Source organism: Drosophila mojavensis, unplaced genomic scaffold, assembly GCF_018153725.1.
Source record: "Drosophila mojavensis isolate 15081-1352.22 unplaced genomic scaffold, ASM1815372v1 contig_81, whole genome shotgun sequence".
NCBI classification, from domain to species: Eukaryota; Metazoa; Arthropoda; class Insecta; order Diptera; family Drosophilidae; genus Drosophila; species Drosophila mojavensis.
In genome coordinates this window covers 3,528,887-3,547,810 of record NW_025318907.1, presented here as the reverse complement: position 1 = coordinate 3,547,810, position 18,924 = coordinate 3,528,887, and the positions used below count along the sequence as shown (strand labels likewise).

Sequence of the window (18,924 nt, the reverse complement as noted above, 5' to 3'; positions counted from 1 at the left end):
CGTATGAATACATTTTTAATGTCTGGCTTCAAGGCCAATGGGCGATGCCTCGACTAGATCGAAGAGCTGAAACCTTGTAGACGAGATTGAAAGGCCTGAATATTCCACATGAATATAATTTTATTGTGTCTATACGAGTACATCAGTAGTATCAATATCAGTATAATATATAAAATATGCGCAATGTATATATTCTATGTACTGCATACATATATGTATATGTGTGTATATTTATATTTGACAATTAAGTTAGGTGTATAAGACCTAGGTTTGCTGCCTCAAGCTCTTCACATATCGCACTGGCACTTCAGGTAAGTAAACGCAGACAAAGAACATCATCGGCCCAAATAAGAACATGCAGATCAGCCAATATATCAAGCCAATAACAGTTAACGCATCCATATATAGGTTAGAGAGAGGCCAGTCTCGATCAGACAATTATCAAATATAATTACAGATTACGAAATAACGAATTACGAATTACAAATAAATAGCTAATATCACTAAACATCGGTTATGGAGATTGTGCAACAGGGCAAAACACGTCTGTCACAGCGCCGATGTTTCTAATTTTAGATGAAATCAAAAACCGCTCCAGGTAACTTTAGACTAAATATCCTATTGTAATATGGCTTCGCTTGCTGCTGGAATATCGTCTTTAAGCCCGCCACCTGAAAGCAAAATAAAGATCATTAGTTATGAATCATATAAGGAATGGAATTATATATAGAGTACGGGGTCAACTCCGGGCAATGATGATATGAAGAGTAATAGAGATGAAACTATTCTAAGCTGAATGAATCATGGTTAGTTCCATATCGGAGCTTACGCGCTGCTACCAATCCTGCCCGTTGGCCAGTTGAAACTGTTTCACTGCGCTGCTGAATCACGCACTTTATACTTGACTTCAGATCAGCTGGGGTTATTTTCGGATATTTCACAGCTTCCAGCCTTATAATAATTTTAGCGACCAGAAAAAAACATGCCCAACTGAGGCTTGCCGCTGTTAATTCGTGACTGAATTGGAAATCAGAACAACGTAATCCCCCAAAGCGAGTTTTCCTCTCTCTCTCTGTCTCTATCTCTCTATTTCTACACAAATCTCTGCCTCTCTGTTTAGACATTAAGCTCTAACATTCAAAGCTTTTGTTTTGCTTCTGAATTGGAATTGTTTGTGACGAAAGTTGGTTTTATAAACGAGATACTGGTATTTTTCAAGGCAGTGACAGTGATTCGTTCGTAAAACTGGTTTACGTACTGAGTACTAACTGGAGTGCGTTTGAGAATCAATTTAAATGTTAAATAATATTCGCAAAAATTTTATACACTGCTCACAAAAATTTGAACTTCCATAGCCAAAATTATGATTGCAGTGCAATTTGTACATATATAGCTCTGATAAAGGAATCGGAAAGAAATTTATGAGTCAAGTGTGTTGACAGTCTTCAGTGCTGATTGAAACAAGTCAAGATAGGTTGTACCTAATCTATTGCCACCTTTCATTATTATGTTAGTGTTATTTTTATTATACCTGATATTTATATTTTATAAATGTACTTATAAATTTATTTCCACAATCTATAGGACTTATTCTGATTACGTTTGTATCTTTGCCTCTGATAGCTCTTCTAACATTACCCAGTATTATTTTGATTATATCTGATTTAGATTAAATTTATATTATTATTATTATTCTTTCGTATATCCACTGGCATAAGCTTAAACCAATTCTATGGCTTGATATTTGCTTTTAAATTTCCAACAATTCCCAATATTATTTTCATTATATATTGCGTATATAATGGGGAAGTAAATATCAACAATGTTTCATTTGGCATTGCAGAAGTTACTAAAAAAATTTAATACCGATTTTTCTCAATCTAGACATGAATAGATAGAACTAATTAGTGCCTTTACTAAATTTGTTTCATTATTCAGTATTTTATTTTTGAACAAGAAGAATAGTCAAAATTATGAACTCAAAATTAAATTCATTATATTCTATAGTACTCCCTTAAATTCTGTAATTTCTTAGACTTTCCAGTTTATTCATTTTTACATTCAAGCAAAATTAAAATTTCATTTCTGCATACCAGATTTCATTTTTACGTTTTTTCGATTTTAATAAAATTTAGACAAATAGATTTGATTTTTATACAAGTAATTCAAATTATTCTTAAATTTGCAATTCCCACGGCTAGTATAATAAATAAATATAGAACCCTTGCCAATTATTTATATGATGTTCTATATAAAACAGATATTATTCGATTTGTACTTACATTATGTAGAAATAACTATCACTGTCCTTGCGTTTAGCATCGCCGCGATTCGTGTCTCTCCTAGCTTGGTTCACAGAGCCCGGATCCGAATGTGCCTGCATATTGCCATTCCAGGTTGCCCACCGACTTAAGACGCCATTTTGCTGATTGTTAAGATTGTTTTCTTTGTTGGGATTGACAAAAAACGACTTGACGCTATCCATGGTCGTTCCAATTAATATGTGATACGAAAAGTGGGTAGAGACAGCGAGTGTGTAGATATGTCGAGCCTCCAAGACGAAAACAAATTGATAAAGCTAAAAATATATCAGATGTGTTGTTTTTTATGAATACGAGTTTTTTCTTTGGTCGTCAAGTCAAATATGAAGGCACATAAAAAACATTTTTAAATACATAAAAAATTGTTGTTTTCTGTTCGTTTCTAAATGGGCTATTTGCTTTTTATTTTATTTTTTGTGATAATGCTGATAATCGTACGATTTCATTTCATTTATTTCAATTTTTTTGAGGGAGTTTTCGGGAACATTCCGTAACAGGTACGGGCTTTTAATGATCGTAAAATGATACATTTATTAAATGCTGTTTTTATCTTGTCAAACAAAATTATACAATTTAGAAATGCAACGAGAGTATTTTGAATTAGTATAATTTTGATAATTGCGTCTTAGATTTCGTATAGTTAATTTTTATCAAGATTAACGCGGTACATACATATTATCAATTAGCACTTGGGCACTCAACAAGTTCATAACAGTTCAGTTCGCACCACTGATAAGCCACTGTGAGCAGCGAGCACGCGTCGCATTGAACAGCAATTTGATTTGTTATTAATAAAACGAACAAAACTGAACAACGTGGCACGATAAGCAGGTCCTAGGACGAGGCCCAATGGCGCTACTTCTGCCACAGCTGATAGCCCCATGCAGCCTTGAAGAGGGCATTCTGTTACTGGGCCACTATACGCTAGACGCGCGACCTACCTCAAGCTGTTGTAATTCGCTCAGCTATTTGCGCGTCGACTGGCTCAGCTGGTGGCGGGGTATAACGCCCTCCGCAATGCTTTCAAATTGGTCTGACACAATTCCTTCGGCTAGTCGCGCACTTCCAATTCAAATTTGACTTCCAATTCCAGCGTTCAGCGTTCCAGGTTTAGCTTTTAGTGTTTAGCGTTCGGCTATCTCTGTGAACCGTCTTGCACAATGTCTGCGATCGCACTGAACTCTCCAACGAAGCGACACTCTGCCTGATGGCCGATGGCCGATGCCGAAGCCGATGTCGATGTCGCAGCCGATGCCGATGCCGGGTGCTACGTAGCTACGTAGTTTTAATCAATTGCGAAGGCGTCACAAACACAACATTGAATATGCATGTTCACATACATATGTACATGAATTTTTTCGCATGTGTATGTACTACTTATGTACATACGTGTGAGAGTATACCGTCACAGCGATTACATTATGTCTTACTGCACATGGATTTCTTTGGCTTTGCTGTCGACATCTGGCCGCGTAGTTGTTGTTGCTGCAGTTGGTTTTGTTTTCACTGCCTTTCGTATATCTACCCTGGTCGAGGCAGTTTTTCTTGTTTGTTTTGATCATTGCTTCTCACTTTTACACATATATATGTATGTATGTATGTATGTAAACACTTACTCTATTTACAGTTCCATAAAATCACATGCACATGTATAACTGCAACAGTTTTTAATGGGAAACTCATTAAGTTAAATGTTTATATTTGCAGTAAAGAGTTTATTTTGAGAACAACAAAATAACGAAGGTACACTCAATGGCAGTTAAGCACACACATGCATGCGTATACATATACATACATGTATACATATGGTAAAAGTGTTACACAGCTTATAAAGAAATGCCGTTGGTTTAGCAACTGCTGCAATCGAATATTGTTATACAGTATAACAAGTAAAGCAGGCCCTGTGCATAGCTACATTTAAATATGCTCGCTTTTGTTAAAATATACAATATAAACTATATGCATATAGGCATTGCAATTCTTTGTAAATACAATAATCAGATATATTTACATATGTATATATAACCATATAGTATACCTGTATACCTGTCAGACAACCAACCTTTGTATTTTGCCCCCAACTTCCGTACTGCAAGTGTCTTTCTAGCCTCTTCTATTTATTGTGGTCCGGCGTTCCGCGTGTCGTTGATAAGCCGAATGCTTTTGTATGACACAAATGGCTGCAGCTAATCGTAGATTGCTTGGACTTTGTACTTTACACACATTTTCTCAGACGAACTCTCGCATACACACGCGCAAATCTCTACGTTGATGAACGTTTATCAATATGCATAGAAATAAATAATTGATGCGAATAATTTTGTGTAACTATGCAAATGGACTGTGTGTTGTGTGTAAATAGCTATAAAATAAAGCTGTTTCAAGTGTATCTCAACTGTTTGCTCTGATCTCATTTGAGTGCTATTGACTATTGGGTACCTTTGAAGTGCCTTTTCACTTATGCGTAGATACATCTGTGTGTATATGTATATTGTGTGTACATACATACATATATACGTATACATTTGTGAGTTTATTTTCGAATATTGACTGTGCTGTGTATGGTACGTACATACATACATATGTACATATATAAGCATATATGTGTGTATATTATTTCTGAGACAGGCATATACATATGTACATGCATATTTATGTACGTGATCACCTATGCTATATACATACATATACCTGAGCACTTCAAGCTAAAAACTTGAACCTAATTCAACCCAAAACTAAGTTTCTCAACTCAAATAATTTCCGACTTTGAAATGCCCTTCAAAGCAGTTAACCAACTTCCTAATATATAGATACACACATATGTGCATATACTATCTATATAGGTATTTATTATATATTTATTATAGGTTTGGCAACGAAAAAGAATTTGATAATAATTATAAAAATAGTTGCATACTTTTCAGCTGAACAAGAAATTTTCAAACAATCTAGTGAGAAGCTGCAATAAAAAAAAAGAAAAAAAATAAACTAAATTTATTTAAAAAAATAAATATAAAAATAAAATCTAGTGAACAAATTTAAAAGCATTCTTTCAGGAGAAATATGAAAGAACTACTTATAAATTAAATCTATTAAACATTTAAACTATAAATAATAATCAACTCTAATGTATGCCATAAACAATTGGTTTGCTATTTATTTATTACATTACAATGTTCGCATTTCTTTTTTACAAATGCTGCAAACGATTTTACAGGTTGCCGGAGCTCCGATGCCAACTCTGTGATAGACCGTTGCCGCCTCTTCGGCCATCATCCTGCTCCTGCTTCTGGCCAGGGCTCTGTTGTGGATCTGGCTGCGGCTTGGCGTTTGCGATTCCACACAACAGCAAAGCAGAAAGCTAAGTGGCACCGCCTCTCCCTCCTCCAGAGTCTGGGGCAGGTTCCTACCACGCGTCTCAGGTAGGAAGAGACTGGCAAAGCCGCCGACAATCAACAAGGCGCCCATCACAATCAGCGGCAGCACCAACATCTGCTGGCCCTGCAAGCAGATGGAAGTCATTTTGGGAGGAATAACTATGAGTACCCTAAGATCTCACCATGTGGTTGATTATCGGAATGAATATGGGACCCGTCATGGCCACCACCGAGCTGAAGCTCATGCCCAGGCCACGCACCACGGTCGGATATAGCTCGGAGGCGAGCAGCGGCAGCACGACAAATGCCGACGAGATGCCCATCTTGCCAATGCAGTAGAGCAGCAGCATCACCTCCGCCTGCTGCTGGTAGAGCACGGTGGCCACACAGGCCACGCCTCCAACTAGCATCGAAATGAAGAGAATCCAGCGGCGCCCAAAGTAACTCAAGCCCGGCCACAGCAGCAGGTACGTAGGCAGCTCCACTGCGCCAGCCAGAAAGAAATTCCAGATCTCGTCGCCACCCAGCGCCGGGGCATAGTAGCTGAGACCCACATAGACGCTGGTGTTGGCGAACCAGATCAGGGTCACAATTAGAGTCTTGCGCCGCATGTTCGTGCCCCGGAACAGATCCAAGATGCCGTAGTGCGTCGTCTCTGCTGGCTGTGTGCGGACCAGGCGCTGCTGCATCCGCTCCACAAAGTCCCGGGACACGTGAACGCCGTTGACACGCGCCATGACCTTGAGGATGCGCACGGCCCGCTTCGTCTGACCCACGGCGATGAGCCATCGTGGCGACTCGGGCAGCACAAAGAAGCAGGAGAAGAGCATCAGTAACGGCAGCGATACGGCCAGAGTCAGATAGCGCCAGTCGCGCACCAAGTAGACCACGCCCTGAATTAAATACACAATTCACATCATTTCCCTATATATCAAATCAATTCCACTTACTGAAAGCAGCACCAGTCCCAGGGAGTAGGCAATGTTGGAGACGATTGTGCAGAAGACGCGCCGATCCGGACCCACCAGCTCGATGGCCAGCACGTAGGGGCTGGCCAAGATGGCGGGCACAGTGAGCCCCACGACGAAGCGCAGACCCAGCCAGGAGTAGTAGTTCCAGGCAAAGGCGCTGGCAGCACACGCCACTATCTCGAGTAGCAGATAGGCGTAAAAGGAGGGACGCCGACCCCACAGATCTACCAAATAGCCAAACACATAGTTGCCAATCAAGCCGCCCAGGCCAAAGAGCACCAGTGCCAGGGTGACATAGTAGCTACTGCTACAGACCAGATTCCACTGCAAGGAATATATGTAGAATCAGTTTATGGTGGAATCGAATCTTACCTCTTGCACCACTGTGCTGGGATACATGGATCTGTCGTAGTGCCAGCCATGCTGACAGGCCACAATGGACTCCTGGTCTACCTTCAGCAGCCGAGACGACTGTTCCCTCTGCAGTTCGTATGGCGTGCGGTACTCTAGATAGCGCACCTTTAGGAGAGAGAGAGACAGAATATATATTAAATGGTAACTGTATATTGTACATTTTAAATGTTTGTTAACGTTGGTATAACAATTCTTTTCTGGTGAAACTAATTGCTTCTGCACTGCTTGCTCTCAGCATATTCAGCACTGCTTTAGGTTTGTGGCATACATATGACAGTTGTAGCACAGTAAATGACAACAGTAGTATAACTGCTTTAAATGATAACGAAAAATTTGTTAATTTTAACTAAATTATTTCAATTGAATTTAATTAATTATTTAATTTATATTTTTATATTAATTAGTTAAGTTAATTTTTTTTTTATTTAATTAATCATTCAATTCATATTTATATATTGTGCATAGTACAAACTAAGAATACAATTTTATTTTTCGTTTATTATTATTCTTCATTTAATTTTATTTAATACATAGGTATTGAAAAAATAGTAAAAGAAGTACGAGTGATGTATTTGGTAAAATAATAAAAAAAAACTACTAAATAAAAATATTAATAATTTTAAAAATACGATAAATAAATATAATAAATACCAAAAATAAATAAAAATATAAAATAAATACAATGAATAAATAAAAAAAAAAAATACATTAAATAAAGTAGAAGAAAAAAATCAAATATATGACGAAAATAAAACAAATTTAAATTTAAAATAAAAAAATATAGTGAATAAATAAAATAAACAAACAGATAAATAATAAAAGTGTATATTATAAATAATTTACACATAGCCAATTAGCTATACCAAAGCCTATAAAGTCTATACGACAGTTCATTGAGCATTTTAGCTTGAATTTATGAAGTGGCATATGCCATTGCAAATTGAAGATAATATATTATATTATCATTCGACTGAGTTCTTGACGGAATACTCGTATTCCGCATTATATGATATACATATAAGACACTCTCAACTAGAAATAGACGCTTCTTCACTTAACTGATATGTAATAATTATTGCTCTGCTCTGCATTTCGACTCTAGAAATTTCTTGATACGCGAAATGTTTATGACAGCAGTATGATTAATGCTAATAGATGTCTATATGTATGTACGTGTGTGTGTGTATGTATATACTCATATGTTAATTATTAAAAACACGCACTATTTCACTGTAGTTGCGCACGAACATGCTGCACTCAGCGTAGGCTCCATGCTTGTCCCGGGGAATACTTAAATTCTTGACCAGCTGCAGGTAGTCCTGGGTCCAGGGCTCCAGTTCGGGTATGCGGCACCAATGCTTGGGCGTGGCTGCAATAAACAACTGACTGCACAGCCATTAGAGTGCATCGATCAGGGGATCAGCAGCTAGCACCTGTGGCCCACCTGTAGGCGTGAAAGGCGCAGGGCAGCGCCGCCGGCAGCAGCACCGAGCATATGATGATCTTCTGATAGAGCCCGAAGGCGCCCACTTCCTTAAGTACTTCATCGAAATCCATGGCACCCGATGATGATCTGCTGATCTGCTGATCTACACACGATTTGAATGCGCGCACAACTGATCGAGTGGACAGATTTGTGGCCAGCGCTAATCCAAAGGGGCTGCAGTTCCGCCACGCGGCTCCCAATCTCAATTGAACATAATTACATTACGGCCTTTCGTGTGTTTTAATTAATTGGACACCGCTGCGTGAGACAGGGTCGCAGCACGGCCAACCACCGGCCCGAACACCACAAATTGGCCAGGCAGTCGCAAAAAACCACAGCAAATAACAACTAGCAAATCGCAAATAGCAAATAGCAAATAGCAAATAGGTATGCATAAAGTCAGCTGTAAATATATTTCTTGAACGATCCCGCGACACGTAATCTCAGTTGGGGTAATAAAAAATAATAAATAAGTCTAGATGAAGCAACGACTAGCCTAGCCTAGCCTAGTCCGGCCTAGTTGCGCGCCAGCCCAATGATGGTCAGAATGTACATGAAGATGTTGATGATGTCCAGATAGAGATTGAGCGCGGCAAAGATGTACTCCTCGGGGCTGATCGCATACTTGTGATTGCCGCCCAGCATCAGCTGCGTGTCGTACACCAGATACACGGAGAACAGCAGCGCGCCCAGCGACGCATAGACCAGTCCAATGATCTGGCCCGGTACGAAGATGGCAACGATGCCGAAGATGATGAACACCACCAGGCAGGCGACCAGCACGCCGCCGCACATGGTGAAATCGTATTTCGTCTGCAGCGCAAAGATCGTCAGTCCCAGGCTGACCGCCGCCGTAATGCCCACGGCCATGAGCACCTCCTCGGCCTTGTACTGGCCGGCAATCATGCCCAGCAGAAAGGACTCGGCCAGCGTGAACAGAAACAGGAAGATGAAGTTGAGCGGCGTCTTGCGGCGCACGCTCTCGCAGCAGGCCATGCTGATCATGGTGACAATTAGCACTGCCTGTGGGAGGAGATATCAATCAATGCGAATCCTTCAACCCTGCTCTAAATTCGTGACCCACCAGTGCTATCCAAAGGAGCGCGGGATTGCGTTCTACCCAGCCCTGTGCAGCTGACGAGAAGGTGAAAATGCTCACAAAGCCAAACGTGATCAGCAGTTGCACCTGGAATATGATGAAGGGATCATTAAACGGTGATCTTTGGAGCGGACTGATGCTTACCATTAATATCATATAGACCTTGCGTATGAAGCCCTTGCGTATGGTTTGGTCATCGAATGCAAAACTTTTGTCCGCCTCCGGATCACCGTAGACGCCATTGTTGTCACCTGTGCAAAGGGAGAGAGAGAGACAGGAAGATGTTTGAGCTTGTAGCAAGATCAAAAGGTCAAATCAATCCAAAATCGAACCGTATTGAAAGTGTGTATCGCCCATGGCTGAATTTCCTGTGGAGCGCGTCTGGTTCTTTCGACTAATGTATATTACCTGAGCCCCAATTCGCTTGGTCATACGCCAGTTGGACTGACAGATTAGCTACAAACACACTCACAGATGCAGATAACAAGCCAGATGGTAAATAAACTATATATATATATATATATATGGAGGGTATATGAATTTGTTACCCTTTTCCCATCTTTGGTATTGGTGTGCACTGATAACGCGTCACTCTCATATCTCGCATATGACACACCTGTGTATTCTTTGATATATACCAATCGATTGGTATATTATGTAAACCGACCCGCTGAATCACCCACTGGGCCCTAGTCTTATCAAAATCTCTGATAACACAATCAACTTGGACCAGCACATAGAGCACTATTTAACGCCAGGTGGGACATATTTGTAATGTGAATGAATCCAGGTATATATATAGAGAGAAAGAGAGAGAGAGCGCGAGAGAGTGAAATGCACATTTTGCAGCTGAACCGTTTCGAGTAAAAATACTTTTTTGCTTTGCCGATTATCTTATCTCGCGAATTTTCTGTGCAATTGATTTGACTTGCCTTGCTGGTAGTGATACATTTTATGGTATGTACCCGATATAGATGTTCTTCGCCGATTCACACTCTCACTGCCGTTAGCTTCCGAATATAACTAAGCAACTATGTTGGGTAGCGCAAGCTCCTAAAAATTTATTTGCTTTACTCGCACACTTATCGCCAGATAAGAAAACAACCTAAATAGTACAGATAGTCAGATAGTGTCGGGCCGGGTCGACACAAGCAACCAGACAAAGTTGACTAATAGAGCGCTGACTATGAACTGCTGTCACCTTAACTGTTGCATTTACTTTCGGCCTGGTCCCCGGTGCATTGCCGGCCACGCCCCAGCGCGCTGTGTGGGGAAGACCTACAAGAGTCGCACAAAGCGCCGTCATAGAGCTCACAGTTGATATACATACATACAGCATAGACGATAACCCTTGTTTTTCTCGTTGCTTCTTTTTTAATAAATAAATAGATACACTTTATTGTTGACTTTACCACAGAGTCGTTACAGAATACTTGCGGGAGGTTTTGGATTGAATTAATTTTTGGGTAATTTTCTTTTGGTTTTAGTTTCCTCTTCATATAATGATTAACAACTGCAAGCGACGCTGCATATATATGTATATATAAGTAATACACGTATATATAACAACTATTAAATGTTTAAGACTATTTATTGTTTATATGCGGTATTTGCATTTTTCTTTCTTTTTTTGGTTTGGAGCGTTTTAATCGATTTCAGGTATGTTTAAATAAGTTTTTTGAAGCTAATAATTTAAGGAAACTGAAACGACATAAGCAAATGTGCATTTCTCTTAACATAACAACAACAATAAAAGAATTAATTATCCATTTCACCTTAAAATTAATACAATCTATAAGGAAAGTTGGCAACAAATTACATACTGTTTTTAGCAACCAAACATATTGAAATATTCATTTTGAAACGCTTTCGCTTTCGTTTCTGTGACTTGATTATGAGATTACGCGGTTATTGAAAATATATCTGATTGTTAGGGCAACATTAATAAGCTAATTGCCTATATTGCCTGTTAACATAAAATTCAAGTATGCCAAATAGAAGTTTAATTCCGTAACGCCTTCTAGTCCCGCGATGCTCCAATAATGGTTAGAATGTATATGAAAATGTTGACCACATCCAAGTAGAGATTCAGCGCGGCAAATATGTATTCCTCGGGGCTAATCGAGTACTTATGATCGCCACCCATCATCAGCTGAGTGTCGTATATCAGATAGATTGAGAAGAGTAGCGCGCCAAAGGAGGCGTATACAAGCGTTATGATTTTGCCCTTGAAGAATATGGCCACGATGCCAAATATCATGAAGACCACCATGCAGGCCAGCAATATGCCGCCCATCATGGTGAAGTCCACCTTGGTTTGCATGGCAAAGAGCGTGAGGGCCAGACAAACAGCAGCCGTTATGCCGACAGCCATAAGCACCTGCAAGCGAGATCAATGAACGTTAAATGGGAGTTGAACAGACATAGGAGGGACAGTTCATACCTCAGTCGGTCCATAGCGACTGGCCGATACGCCCAAGAGAAATGATTGAGCCACCGTAAATATTCCCAAGAATATGAAGTTGGTCGGGGTCTGGCGACGAACACTCTCGCAGCAAGCCATGCACAACATCGTCACAATCAACACAGCCAGAGCCACCCAGAAAAGCCATTGATTCCTGGCGACAAACATCCTGGTGCCACTGTGAAAGACAAACAGGGCTACTGCTCCAAAGGTTACCAAAAGCTGACCCTGCAATACAAATACAAAACAAATTTAAACCAAATTGAAATGAAATGGAGATAAACTAGACTACGTACCATTAGAATAATGTAAACCTTGCGTATAAAGCCACGTCGGATGCTCTGGTCGTCAAATGAGAAGTTTTTGGGCTGACCCTCGGGATCATCGTAGGCCCCATAGCCCGTTGCAGGTGGTGGTTGTATGAAGCCCGGCTGTGGAGCATAGCCGCCAGGCGGTGGGCCCTGACCGTAAGGTCCCTGGCCGTAGGGTCCTTGCGGATACGGTTGCGCGCCTCCCTGGCCGTAGGGCGGATAGCCGCCTTGTGGCGGCCCTTGCGGTGGGTAGCCCCCGCCGTAGCCACCTTGTGGTGGATACCCGCCATAGTTGTACTGCTGATTCGGATCTGTGAATGGGGACTCAATTATTCATCTCATTTCAATTAGCTTATTTGCTCATGCTATTTTGAGCTCTATAAAAATTAAATATTCTAAAATTTTAACTCCACGCATTTATGAACAAAACAATCGTAAAAACATCTAATAGATGACGTCAGTTCCTAATGAGATATTTCATTCAACAGCCTATGCATAAAAATAATGAATAATTAATTGATAAATAAGAAAAATGCATTCTTGGAATCAGCTTTAATCAGCATCATGAATATGAAATACAAAGAATAAATACAGTCGTCTCTCGATATTTCGAAACTGGAGGGACTCTTAAAAGATTACGAATTATCGAATGCTTGAAATGTTGGAGAGAAAATGAATAAAACATCGAACTATCAATTATCAAGGGATTTTTCTTACTGCTGACATTTTACATATTCATAATGTATGTTCAATAATAACATGATAATAATAATAATAATTCTTTGAAATGAACTCATTTATACGGGTTTGCTTCGAAACTGGAGAAAAAGTATATGATATGCTGTTTCATCAGTTTCGTTTTGTAGATAAAATCTTTGCAAGTTATGTGCCTATGTTTTATGCGTAACACGCATAAACCTAAAATTCAAGTTCAAAGTTCTTACTAACGCACCTAGAAACTTCGCAAACTTGAATTGTCGAGGGTTTGACCATATGAGTACGAATTACCGCGTATAAGCAATGATTTTTTAGTTCGAATTATTGAGTGCATAACCATTTTATGTCCATATATGGCCATAATTCGAAATATAAAGAGATTTTGTAGGGGACTCATGATAACTTTAAATTCATGAGAGGTTCGAAATGTCACAGGTTTGAAACAACGAGAGTCGACTGTACATATTTATATTTTCTTATATATAAATATATATTATTCAACCTGATACGTATGTTGATATGTATACGTATCATAGGTATGTTGGTTGCTTCAAGATTTCATTATGTAAAAAGTACAGTCATTAGTAAGTTATTTTAAATTAGTTTTTCAATCTTAAAAGTCTTTTACTGGCGGATAGATAAGAAACTTAAGAATATTATTTCTTATCTTAAGCTGTTTTTCCTTTGACGTATGGGGCCGAATGAGATATAAAATATTTCAAGTGAAAATATTGTATGTATTATGCAATTAGATGATTTCAATATTTCATTTACAGTTTATCTACTCTGTGAAGATATGAATGGTAAATGATACTTGTTTACAGCTTTCCTGAGTTATGAATTATTTGTATGTCTTTCATTTATAAACTCTGTGATAAGATAAGAAACCATCGAACCAAGGCGTCGCTGAATTAACCAATAAAACTAACTTAAATGGGTGGCAAGACTTAAATGTAATATGCAAGAACAGAGAGACTCGACAGAAGCATGCGTAGGGGTGGTACGAAACAGAAAGCAAAACCATATGAATTAGCCAACAAATTTGTTTTACAAAAACCAAAAAAAAAAAAAGGCAAAATAAATTAAACCTTGATATTGAGGATATTGTGGAACGCTTTGCCACGACATTGTTGATATTGTTTATGTCGCTGTCTGAGCTCAACTGAACTGAACGATCCGCTCCTACAGATAGCTATAGACAAAGGGTCACTATATACGAGTATTCTCTGCAAAGTAGACCCAAGAAACCGTTAGTTTAGTCTGCATATAAAAACACTCACCTTGCATTTCGTTATTGGTGTCGCTCGATATTTACTATTAGAGATAATCGTTTACCTGCAAAAGAGGATTAATATCGTAATGGAATTGCCACATTTAATTATGTTTAATTAATTCACTTCTTTTAATAACCAGTTCCGCTTGTGCTGCCTAAAAACACGTAAATATGACGTGTGAACTTGCTGCAGATGTTCACACAGTCATACGCATATACAAATTTCCTTTATGTACGAGTATACTCACACATACATATGTACATGCGTATGCAAGAGCGTGTGTAGAACAATGCAGTTTTGAATCACCAGTTAAAACCCCACTGGAACCAATGCACTTATTCTAGAAGTTTTCTTTTTTTAGTTCCTCTATTTAGCGTAATTTAAATGTTATATATTGGTTGGTGACTCACTCGGCAGCCCACTGCGCGAACGAAATTGGGGAACAACCAAAAACACTACAAACACCTGTCTTGTCTTTGTTTATCAAACAAATATGTATGTTCTATAAATAGATGAAAACACCGAAATATACCTTGTGAAATACGCACACAAATTGCTCTATAAACAAATAAAGCAAACTTCGCCTCAACTGTGTTTCTTCTGGAAAATCTGCTATTCAGTGATGAATGAAATATCGATACAGTAACATTAACTAGAGCATCGATAAGTTTTATTGAGCTGGGTACGGTGACCGCACAATAGCTGGAAAAACAACGCTCTGTTTACGAATAAAAATTCGACGGTAGACATGATATTTATTGCACAAATTTAATAATTGATTTAATAATTGAACATTTATTTATGCGTAGGTTTTATTTATTTATCATTAATAAAAACTATACAAAAATTTGCAAGCCATATCAATAAAATATATCGAATAGATATATTCTTTATTGCCAACTATCGATATGAGTAGACAAAACCACCTAAATAATACCAACTGCACAACGGCCGAGCATGCTGCAATAGCTTCCGACACTCGTGTAATCTTTTCGTTTGTGTATTAAGAGGCTACGAATTATCTGGTAAGCATAACTGCAAGTACCATCAAAATCATGAAGTGCAAAGCAGTAAAGGCTAATCTCGTTCTCAAAGTGCCGTAGGTTTAGGTTATGTGTGTGCACTGCACTTAAACAAAGAGGATGTGGCTCCCATTCCATATGTAATGGGAAATGCGTGGGGGTGACTGAACTGCAGTATGAAACCGGCAGAAATGGCTTGCAATTGTAATACATATGCAAATTGGTGCACGCTACATTAGAGACTTTTTATAAATAGAACGAATCTGTTTGCGCATATATTTATTTGCATGAATGTGCGTGACGCAATAGTTGAGTGCCGGATGCGTGCCCCCTCTCGCCTGTTGCTTATCAAGAAAACTGTGAAGCTATATACGCTATATTTATTTCACAGCCGCTTTTGTTGCATTCCAAGAAATGGTTGAGGACAAGGAGAATTCAGCCAGTGCTGGGCAGGAGCCGGTCTCCAAAAAGGCAGCTAAGAAGCAGGCTAAATTAGCCAAGGTAAGCGGCGACGTGGCAAAGTCTTTGCTGATAACATTTATAATTGATGTCTTCTATACTATCTCTCACTCCTCTGTTTAGAAAGCTGAGCACAAAGCCGACACTGCCGCTGCTCTCGCTGCAAATGAGGCGGCTGGCGACAATGCAGCGGATCATGCCGCTGCCCGCTATGGCCTCTCCGAGATGATACAGTCGAAAGATAAGCGAAGCGAGCGCGAGTTCGTCACGGTGCCCGAATTGAGTGCTCATGTGGGCAAGGGCCTGGTCTGGGTGCGTGGCCGTGTGCATACGACTCGTGCCAAGGGCAAACAGTGCTTCCTCATTCTGCGCCAGCAGAGCAGCACGGTTCAATGCATTCTGGCTGTGGGCGACATCATTTCCAAGCAAATGGTCAAGTTTGCCGGAAAGTAAGCAAATCAATTTCATTTCTTGATCATTCATTCATTTTAATTTTCTTATTCGCAGCATACCCAAGGAGAGCATCATTGACATCCAAGCGAAAGCTGTAGCTGTGCCCACGAAAATTGAATCCTGTACGGAGCAGTCGCTGGAGTTATCCGTGGAGCAGATATTCGTCATCTCGCAGGCAAAGGCTCAGCTGCCACTGCAAATTGAGGATGCATCTCGACCCGAGAATGCCGACGATGCCGAGGGACTTAACATACGCGTTAATCAGGACACGAGACTGGATAATCGTGTGCTTGATCTACGCACACCAGCCAACCAGGCCATCTTTCGCCTGGAAGCTGGCGTCTGTCGTCTCTTCCGCGACATTCTCACCGAGAAGGGCTTCACCGAGATCCACACGCCCAAGATAATTTCCGCTGCCAGTGAAGGAGGTGCCAACGTATTCACCGTCAGCTATTTCAAGGGTATGTCGCTGCAGTAATATATGGATGTGTATATGTATAGCATTTAATTTGTAACCTTTGCAGATTCTGCGTATCTGGCACAGTCTCCGCAGCTGTACAAGCAAATGGCTATCGCAGCCGACTTCGACAAGGTTTACACTGTTGGCGCCGTGTTCCGCGCTGAGGACTCAAATACGCACAGGCATTTAACCGAGTTCGTTGGACTCGATTTGGAGATGGCATTCAAATATCACTATCACGAGGTGCTGCACACAATCGGCAATACGTTCACAGCCATCTTTAAGGGTCTGCGTGACAAGTACAGTCGAGAGATCGAAGCTGTTGGGCAGCAGTACAAAGTGGAGCCGTTCAAGTTCCTGGAGCCGCCGCTAATACTGCAGTTTGCTGAGGGCGTGGCAATGCTGCGTGAGGCTGGCATTGAGACGGGCGATGAGGAGGATTTGTCAACGCCAAACGAAAAGCTGTTGGGCCGTTTGGTGAAAGCCAAATACGACACAGACTTTTACATCCTTGACAAGTTCCCACTGGCGATACGACCGTTCTACACCATGCCCGATCCCAACAACCCGATGTATTCCAACTCGTACGACATGTTCATGCGCGGCGAGGAAATTCTGTCGGGCGCTCAACGTATACACGATCCAGAGTACTTAATTGAACGTGCCAAGCACCATGGCATCGGTGGGTGCTCATTTGTCTAACCCTTTTACACGATTCCATGGTTAATTTTTCCTTTCTCTTGCAGATATTACAAAAATTGCGGCTTACATCGAGTCCTTCCGGTACGGCTGTCCACCGCACGCTGGCGGCGGCATTGGCATGGAGCGCGTCGTTATGCTGTATCTGGGCTTGGATAACATTAGGAAGACGTCAATGTTCCCACGTGATCCTAAGCGATTAACACCTTAAACGTGATTGAGTTAAATACAAAACAAAAACAACATGGAAAAGCTCTAATCTTAATGAATGAAATTCGATAACAATTATTTAAATTTCCTCCAACTTTCCAAACTGTGAACAACCTTCCCAAGTCTCAAAAATTTATACTCTAATTGATCCCCGCTGGTCCTTAAGTTTCGACCATCACATTAAGAACTTGCATACTGCAAAGTTGTTTGACAACGAGAACTGTAAAGACTGTTTAGGGTCGGAATGTGTTTAAAACCGTTTAAAATAAATCTTTGCATGTGTCTTTAATAATTTTCATTGTGTATCATTTGTTTTGCGGATAGCTGATATATTTTTTTTAGGTAAATAAACTATTTCAAGGATGTATTTGTGCCTTATCGATATCATATTCAAGATAAGATTTCTCTCATATCTGTCTTATCATTGCAATAATCCATATCTTATTCGTAATAACTGCTGATAAATAGGCGAATATTGGTAAACAAGAAGAAAAATCTATGAAGTACATAGAGGCATTCAATAATTTTGTTTGTTTCAGTTTGCAGTTTATATTTCTGCGAATTCAAATATGGAATATATATATTTGCGCGAATTGAAGCGTGGGAAATTGGGAAACACTATAACGTGAATTATCTAATCTTAATGATGGGTGTTTATATTGTGAAATCAAAGTGTCTAATTATACAATATAAATACTTGTGTATACCTGCGCCATATAAAAATACCAGATAAAATTGTCAAATCTGACACAAATTACTGTTTTACTGGTAAACTCTAAGGATTTCACTTACTCTTTATATTGGAAAAGTAAAAAAATATTTATGTACATATAAATATTTATGTACATATATATAAAAATAAAATAATATTTATGTACATATAAATACTGAAATATGCCTTTCATATCTGTAATGCTAGACTCGCCTAGTTGCGAGTGAGTGAACTTAGTAATTCCCTTAAAGTCTATTCGCCAAATACTATATTTTCTAGAATTTTCTATATAGAGTCAACTAACTCAAAAGCACTCAATAATTAATATTTTTATGGAAATTATTGCCACATCTGTTGGGTAGAGCTACAAGTCGAATTGAATAAATTGTTACTTTTTTAATTTAACTATGATTTCTTTATCATATAATGAGCAAATAATTTGAATTAACAATTTGCTTTTGTGCACATTAAGTAA

At 39.5% G+C, this 18,924-nt stretch overlaps 5 protein-coding genes across 11 annotated transcripts; 1 reads left to right on the top strand and 4 right to left on the bottom strand.

Moving 5' to 3' along the window:
* Positions 1 to 102: 102 nt before the first annotated feature.
* On the bottom strand, positions 103 to 3,519 carry LOC6580644. 3 transcript variants are annotated; one of them, XM_002006430.4, is made up of 3 exons: positions 3,263 to 3,519; positions 2,283 to 2,578; positions 103 to 671 (listed from the first exon to the last, which is right to left on the bottom strand). In XM_002006430.4, the coding sequence occupies exon 3, from the start codon at positions 400 to 402 to the stop codon at positions 265 to 267; it is 138 nt and encodes a 45-aa protein (XP_002006466.2). In that variant the 5' UTR covers positions 403 to 671; positions 2,283 to 2,578; positions 3,263 to 3,519; the 3' UTR covers positions 103 to 264. The 3 variants fall into 3 exon arrangements, with proteins under 3 accessions (XP_002006466.2, XP_043867158.1, XP_043867157.1); XM_044011222.1 differs by having other exon boundaries at positions 406 to 671; positions 3,263 to 3,517; XM_044011223.1 differs by lacking the exons at positions 2,283 to 2,578; positions 3,263 to 3,519 and adding an exon at positions 736 to 815.
* A 1,927-nt stretch (positions 3,520 to 5,446) lies between these two features.
* On the bottom strand, positions 5,447 to 8,918 carry LOC6580643 (beta-alanine transporter). The gene is made up of 6 exons (XM_002006429.4): positions 8,528 to 8,918; positions 8,307 to 8,469; positions 7,042 to 7,188; positions 6,649 to 6,993; positions 5,881 to 6,591; positions 5,447 to 5,822 (listed from the first exon to the last, which is right to left on the bottom strand). Exons 1-6 carry the CDS (start codon positions 8,638 to 8,640, stop codon positions 5,490 to 5,492), a joined length of 1,812 nt encoding a protein of 603 aa, XP_002006465.1. The 5' UTR covers positions 8,641 to 8,918; the 3' UTR covers positions 5,447 to 5,489.
* Positions 8,919 to 8,957: 39 nt separating this feature from the next.
* On the bottom strand, positions 8,958 to 10,836 carry LOC6580642 (protein lifeguard 1). 2 transcript variants are annotated; one of them, XM_002006428.4, is made up of 4 exons: positions 10,601 to 10,836; positions 9,813 to 9,919; positions 9,654 to 9,755; positions 8,958 to 9,592 (listed from the first exon to the last, which is right to left on the bottom strand). In XM_002006428.4, exons 1-4 carry the CDS (start codon positions 10,617 to 10,619, stop codon positions 9,086 to 9,088), a joined length of 735 nt encoding a protein of 244 aa, XP_002006464.1. In that variant the 5' UTR covers positions 10,620 to 10,836; the 3' UTR covers positions 8,958 to 9,085. The 2 variants fall into 2 exon arrangements, with proteins under 2 accessions (XP_002006464.1, XP_015019823.1); XM_015164337.2 differs by lacking the exon at positions 10,601 to 10,836 and adding an exon at positions 10,001 to 10,115.
* Positions 10,837 to 11,035: 199 nt separating this feature from the next.
* LOC6580641 (protein lifeguard 1) lies at positions 11,036 to 15,071 on the bottom strand. 4 transcript variants are annotated; one of them, XM_015164336.3, is made up of 5 exons: positions 14,967 to 15,071; positions 14,441 to 14,495; positions 12,429 to 12,754; positions 12,112 to 12,360; positions 11,036 to 12,048 (listed from the first exon to the last, which is right to left on the bottom strand). In XM_015164336.3, exons 2-5 carry the CDS (start codon positions 14,445 to 14,447, stop codon positions 11,689 to 11,691), a joined length of 942 nt encoding a protein of 313 aa, XP_015019822.1. In that variant the 5' UTR covers positions 14,448 to 14,495; positions 14,967 to 15,071; the 3' UTR covers positions 11,036 to 11,688. The 4 variants fall into 4 exon arrangements, with proteins under 4 accessions (XP_015019822.1, XP_002006463.1, XP_043867260.1 ...); XM_002006427.4 differs by lacking the exon at positions 14,441 to 14,495 and adding an exon at positions 14,249 to 14,386 and having other exon boundaries at positions 14,967 to 15,069; XM_044011325.1 differs by having other exon boundaries at positions 14,983 to 15,039.
* Positions 15,072 to 15,349: 278 nt separating this feature from the next.
* LOC6580640 (aspartate--tRNA ligase, cytoplasmic) lies at positions 15,350 to 18,029 on the top strand. The gene is made up of 6 exons (XM_002006426.4): positions 15,350 to 15,459; positions 15,848 to 15,957; positions 16,039 to 16,364; positions 16,423 to 16,829; positions 16,893 to 17,510; positions 17,575 to 18,029. The coding sequence occupies exons 2-6, from the start codon at positions 15,871 to 15,873 to the stop codon at positions 17,736 to 17,738; spliced, it is 1,602 nt and encodes a 533-aa protein (XP_002006462.1). The 5' UTR covers positions 15,350 to 15,459; positions 15,848 to 15,870; the 3' UTR covers positions 17,739 to 18,029.
* Positions 18,030 to 18,924: the final 895 nt, after the last annotated feature.

Bases quoted from the DNA above. Each gene is read 5' to 3' on its own strand.
- LOC6580640 (XM_002006426.4), top strand. From the start codon at position 15,871: ATGGTTGAGGACAAGGAGAATTCAGCCAGTGCTGGGCAGGAGCCGGTC. The intron at 16,365-16,422 runs GTAAGCAAATCA...TCTTATTCGCAG, and splicing joins ATGGTCAAGTTTGCCGGAAA to CATACCCAAGGAGAGCATCA. The intron at 17,511-17,574 runs GTGGGTGCTCAT...TTTCTCTTGCAG, and splicing joins TGCCAAGCACCATGGCATCG to ATATTACAAAAATTGCGGCT.
- LOC6580644 (XM_044011222.1), bottom strand. From the start codon at position 2,485: ATGGATAGCGTCAAGTCGTTTTTTGTCAATCCCAACAAAGAAAACAAT.
- LOC6580642 (XM_015164337.2), bottom strand. From the start codon at position 10,100: ATGACCAAGCGAATTGGGGCTCAGGTAATATACATTAGTCGAAAGAAC. The intron at 9,756-9,812 runs GTAAGCATCAGT...ATCATATTCCAG, and splicing joins AGGTCTATATGATATTAATG to GTGCAACTGCTGATCACGTT. The intron at 9,593-9,653 runs GTGGGTCACGAA...CTCCTCCCACAG, and splicing joins CGCTCCTTTGGATAGCACTG to GCAGTGCTAATTGTCACCAT.
- LOC6580641 (XM_002006427.4), bottom strand. From the start codon at position 14,288: ATGTCGTGGCAAAGCGTTCCACAATATCCTCAATATCAAG. The intron at 12,755-14,248 runs GTTTAATTTATT...CCCCATTCACAG, and splicing joins ACAATATCCTCAATATCAAG to ATCCGAATCAGCAGTACAAC. The intron at 12,361-12,428 runs GTACGTAGTCTA...TTTGTATTGCAG, and splicing joins AGGTTTACATTATTCTAATG to GGTCAGCTTTTGGTAACCTT.
- LOC6580643 (XM_002006429.4), bottom strand. From the start codon at position 8,640: ATGGATTTCGATGAAGTACTTAAGGAAGTGGGCGCCTTCGGGCTCTAT. The intron at 6,994-7,041 runs GTAAGATTCGAT...TATTCCTTGCAG, and splicing joins CCAGCACAGTGGTGCAAGAG to TGGAATCTGGTCTGTAGCAG. The intron at 6,592-6,648 runs GTAAGTGGAATT...TATTTAATTCAG, and splicing joins TGGGACTGGTGCTGCTTTCA to GGCGTGGTCTACTTGGTGCG.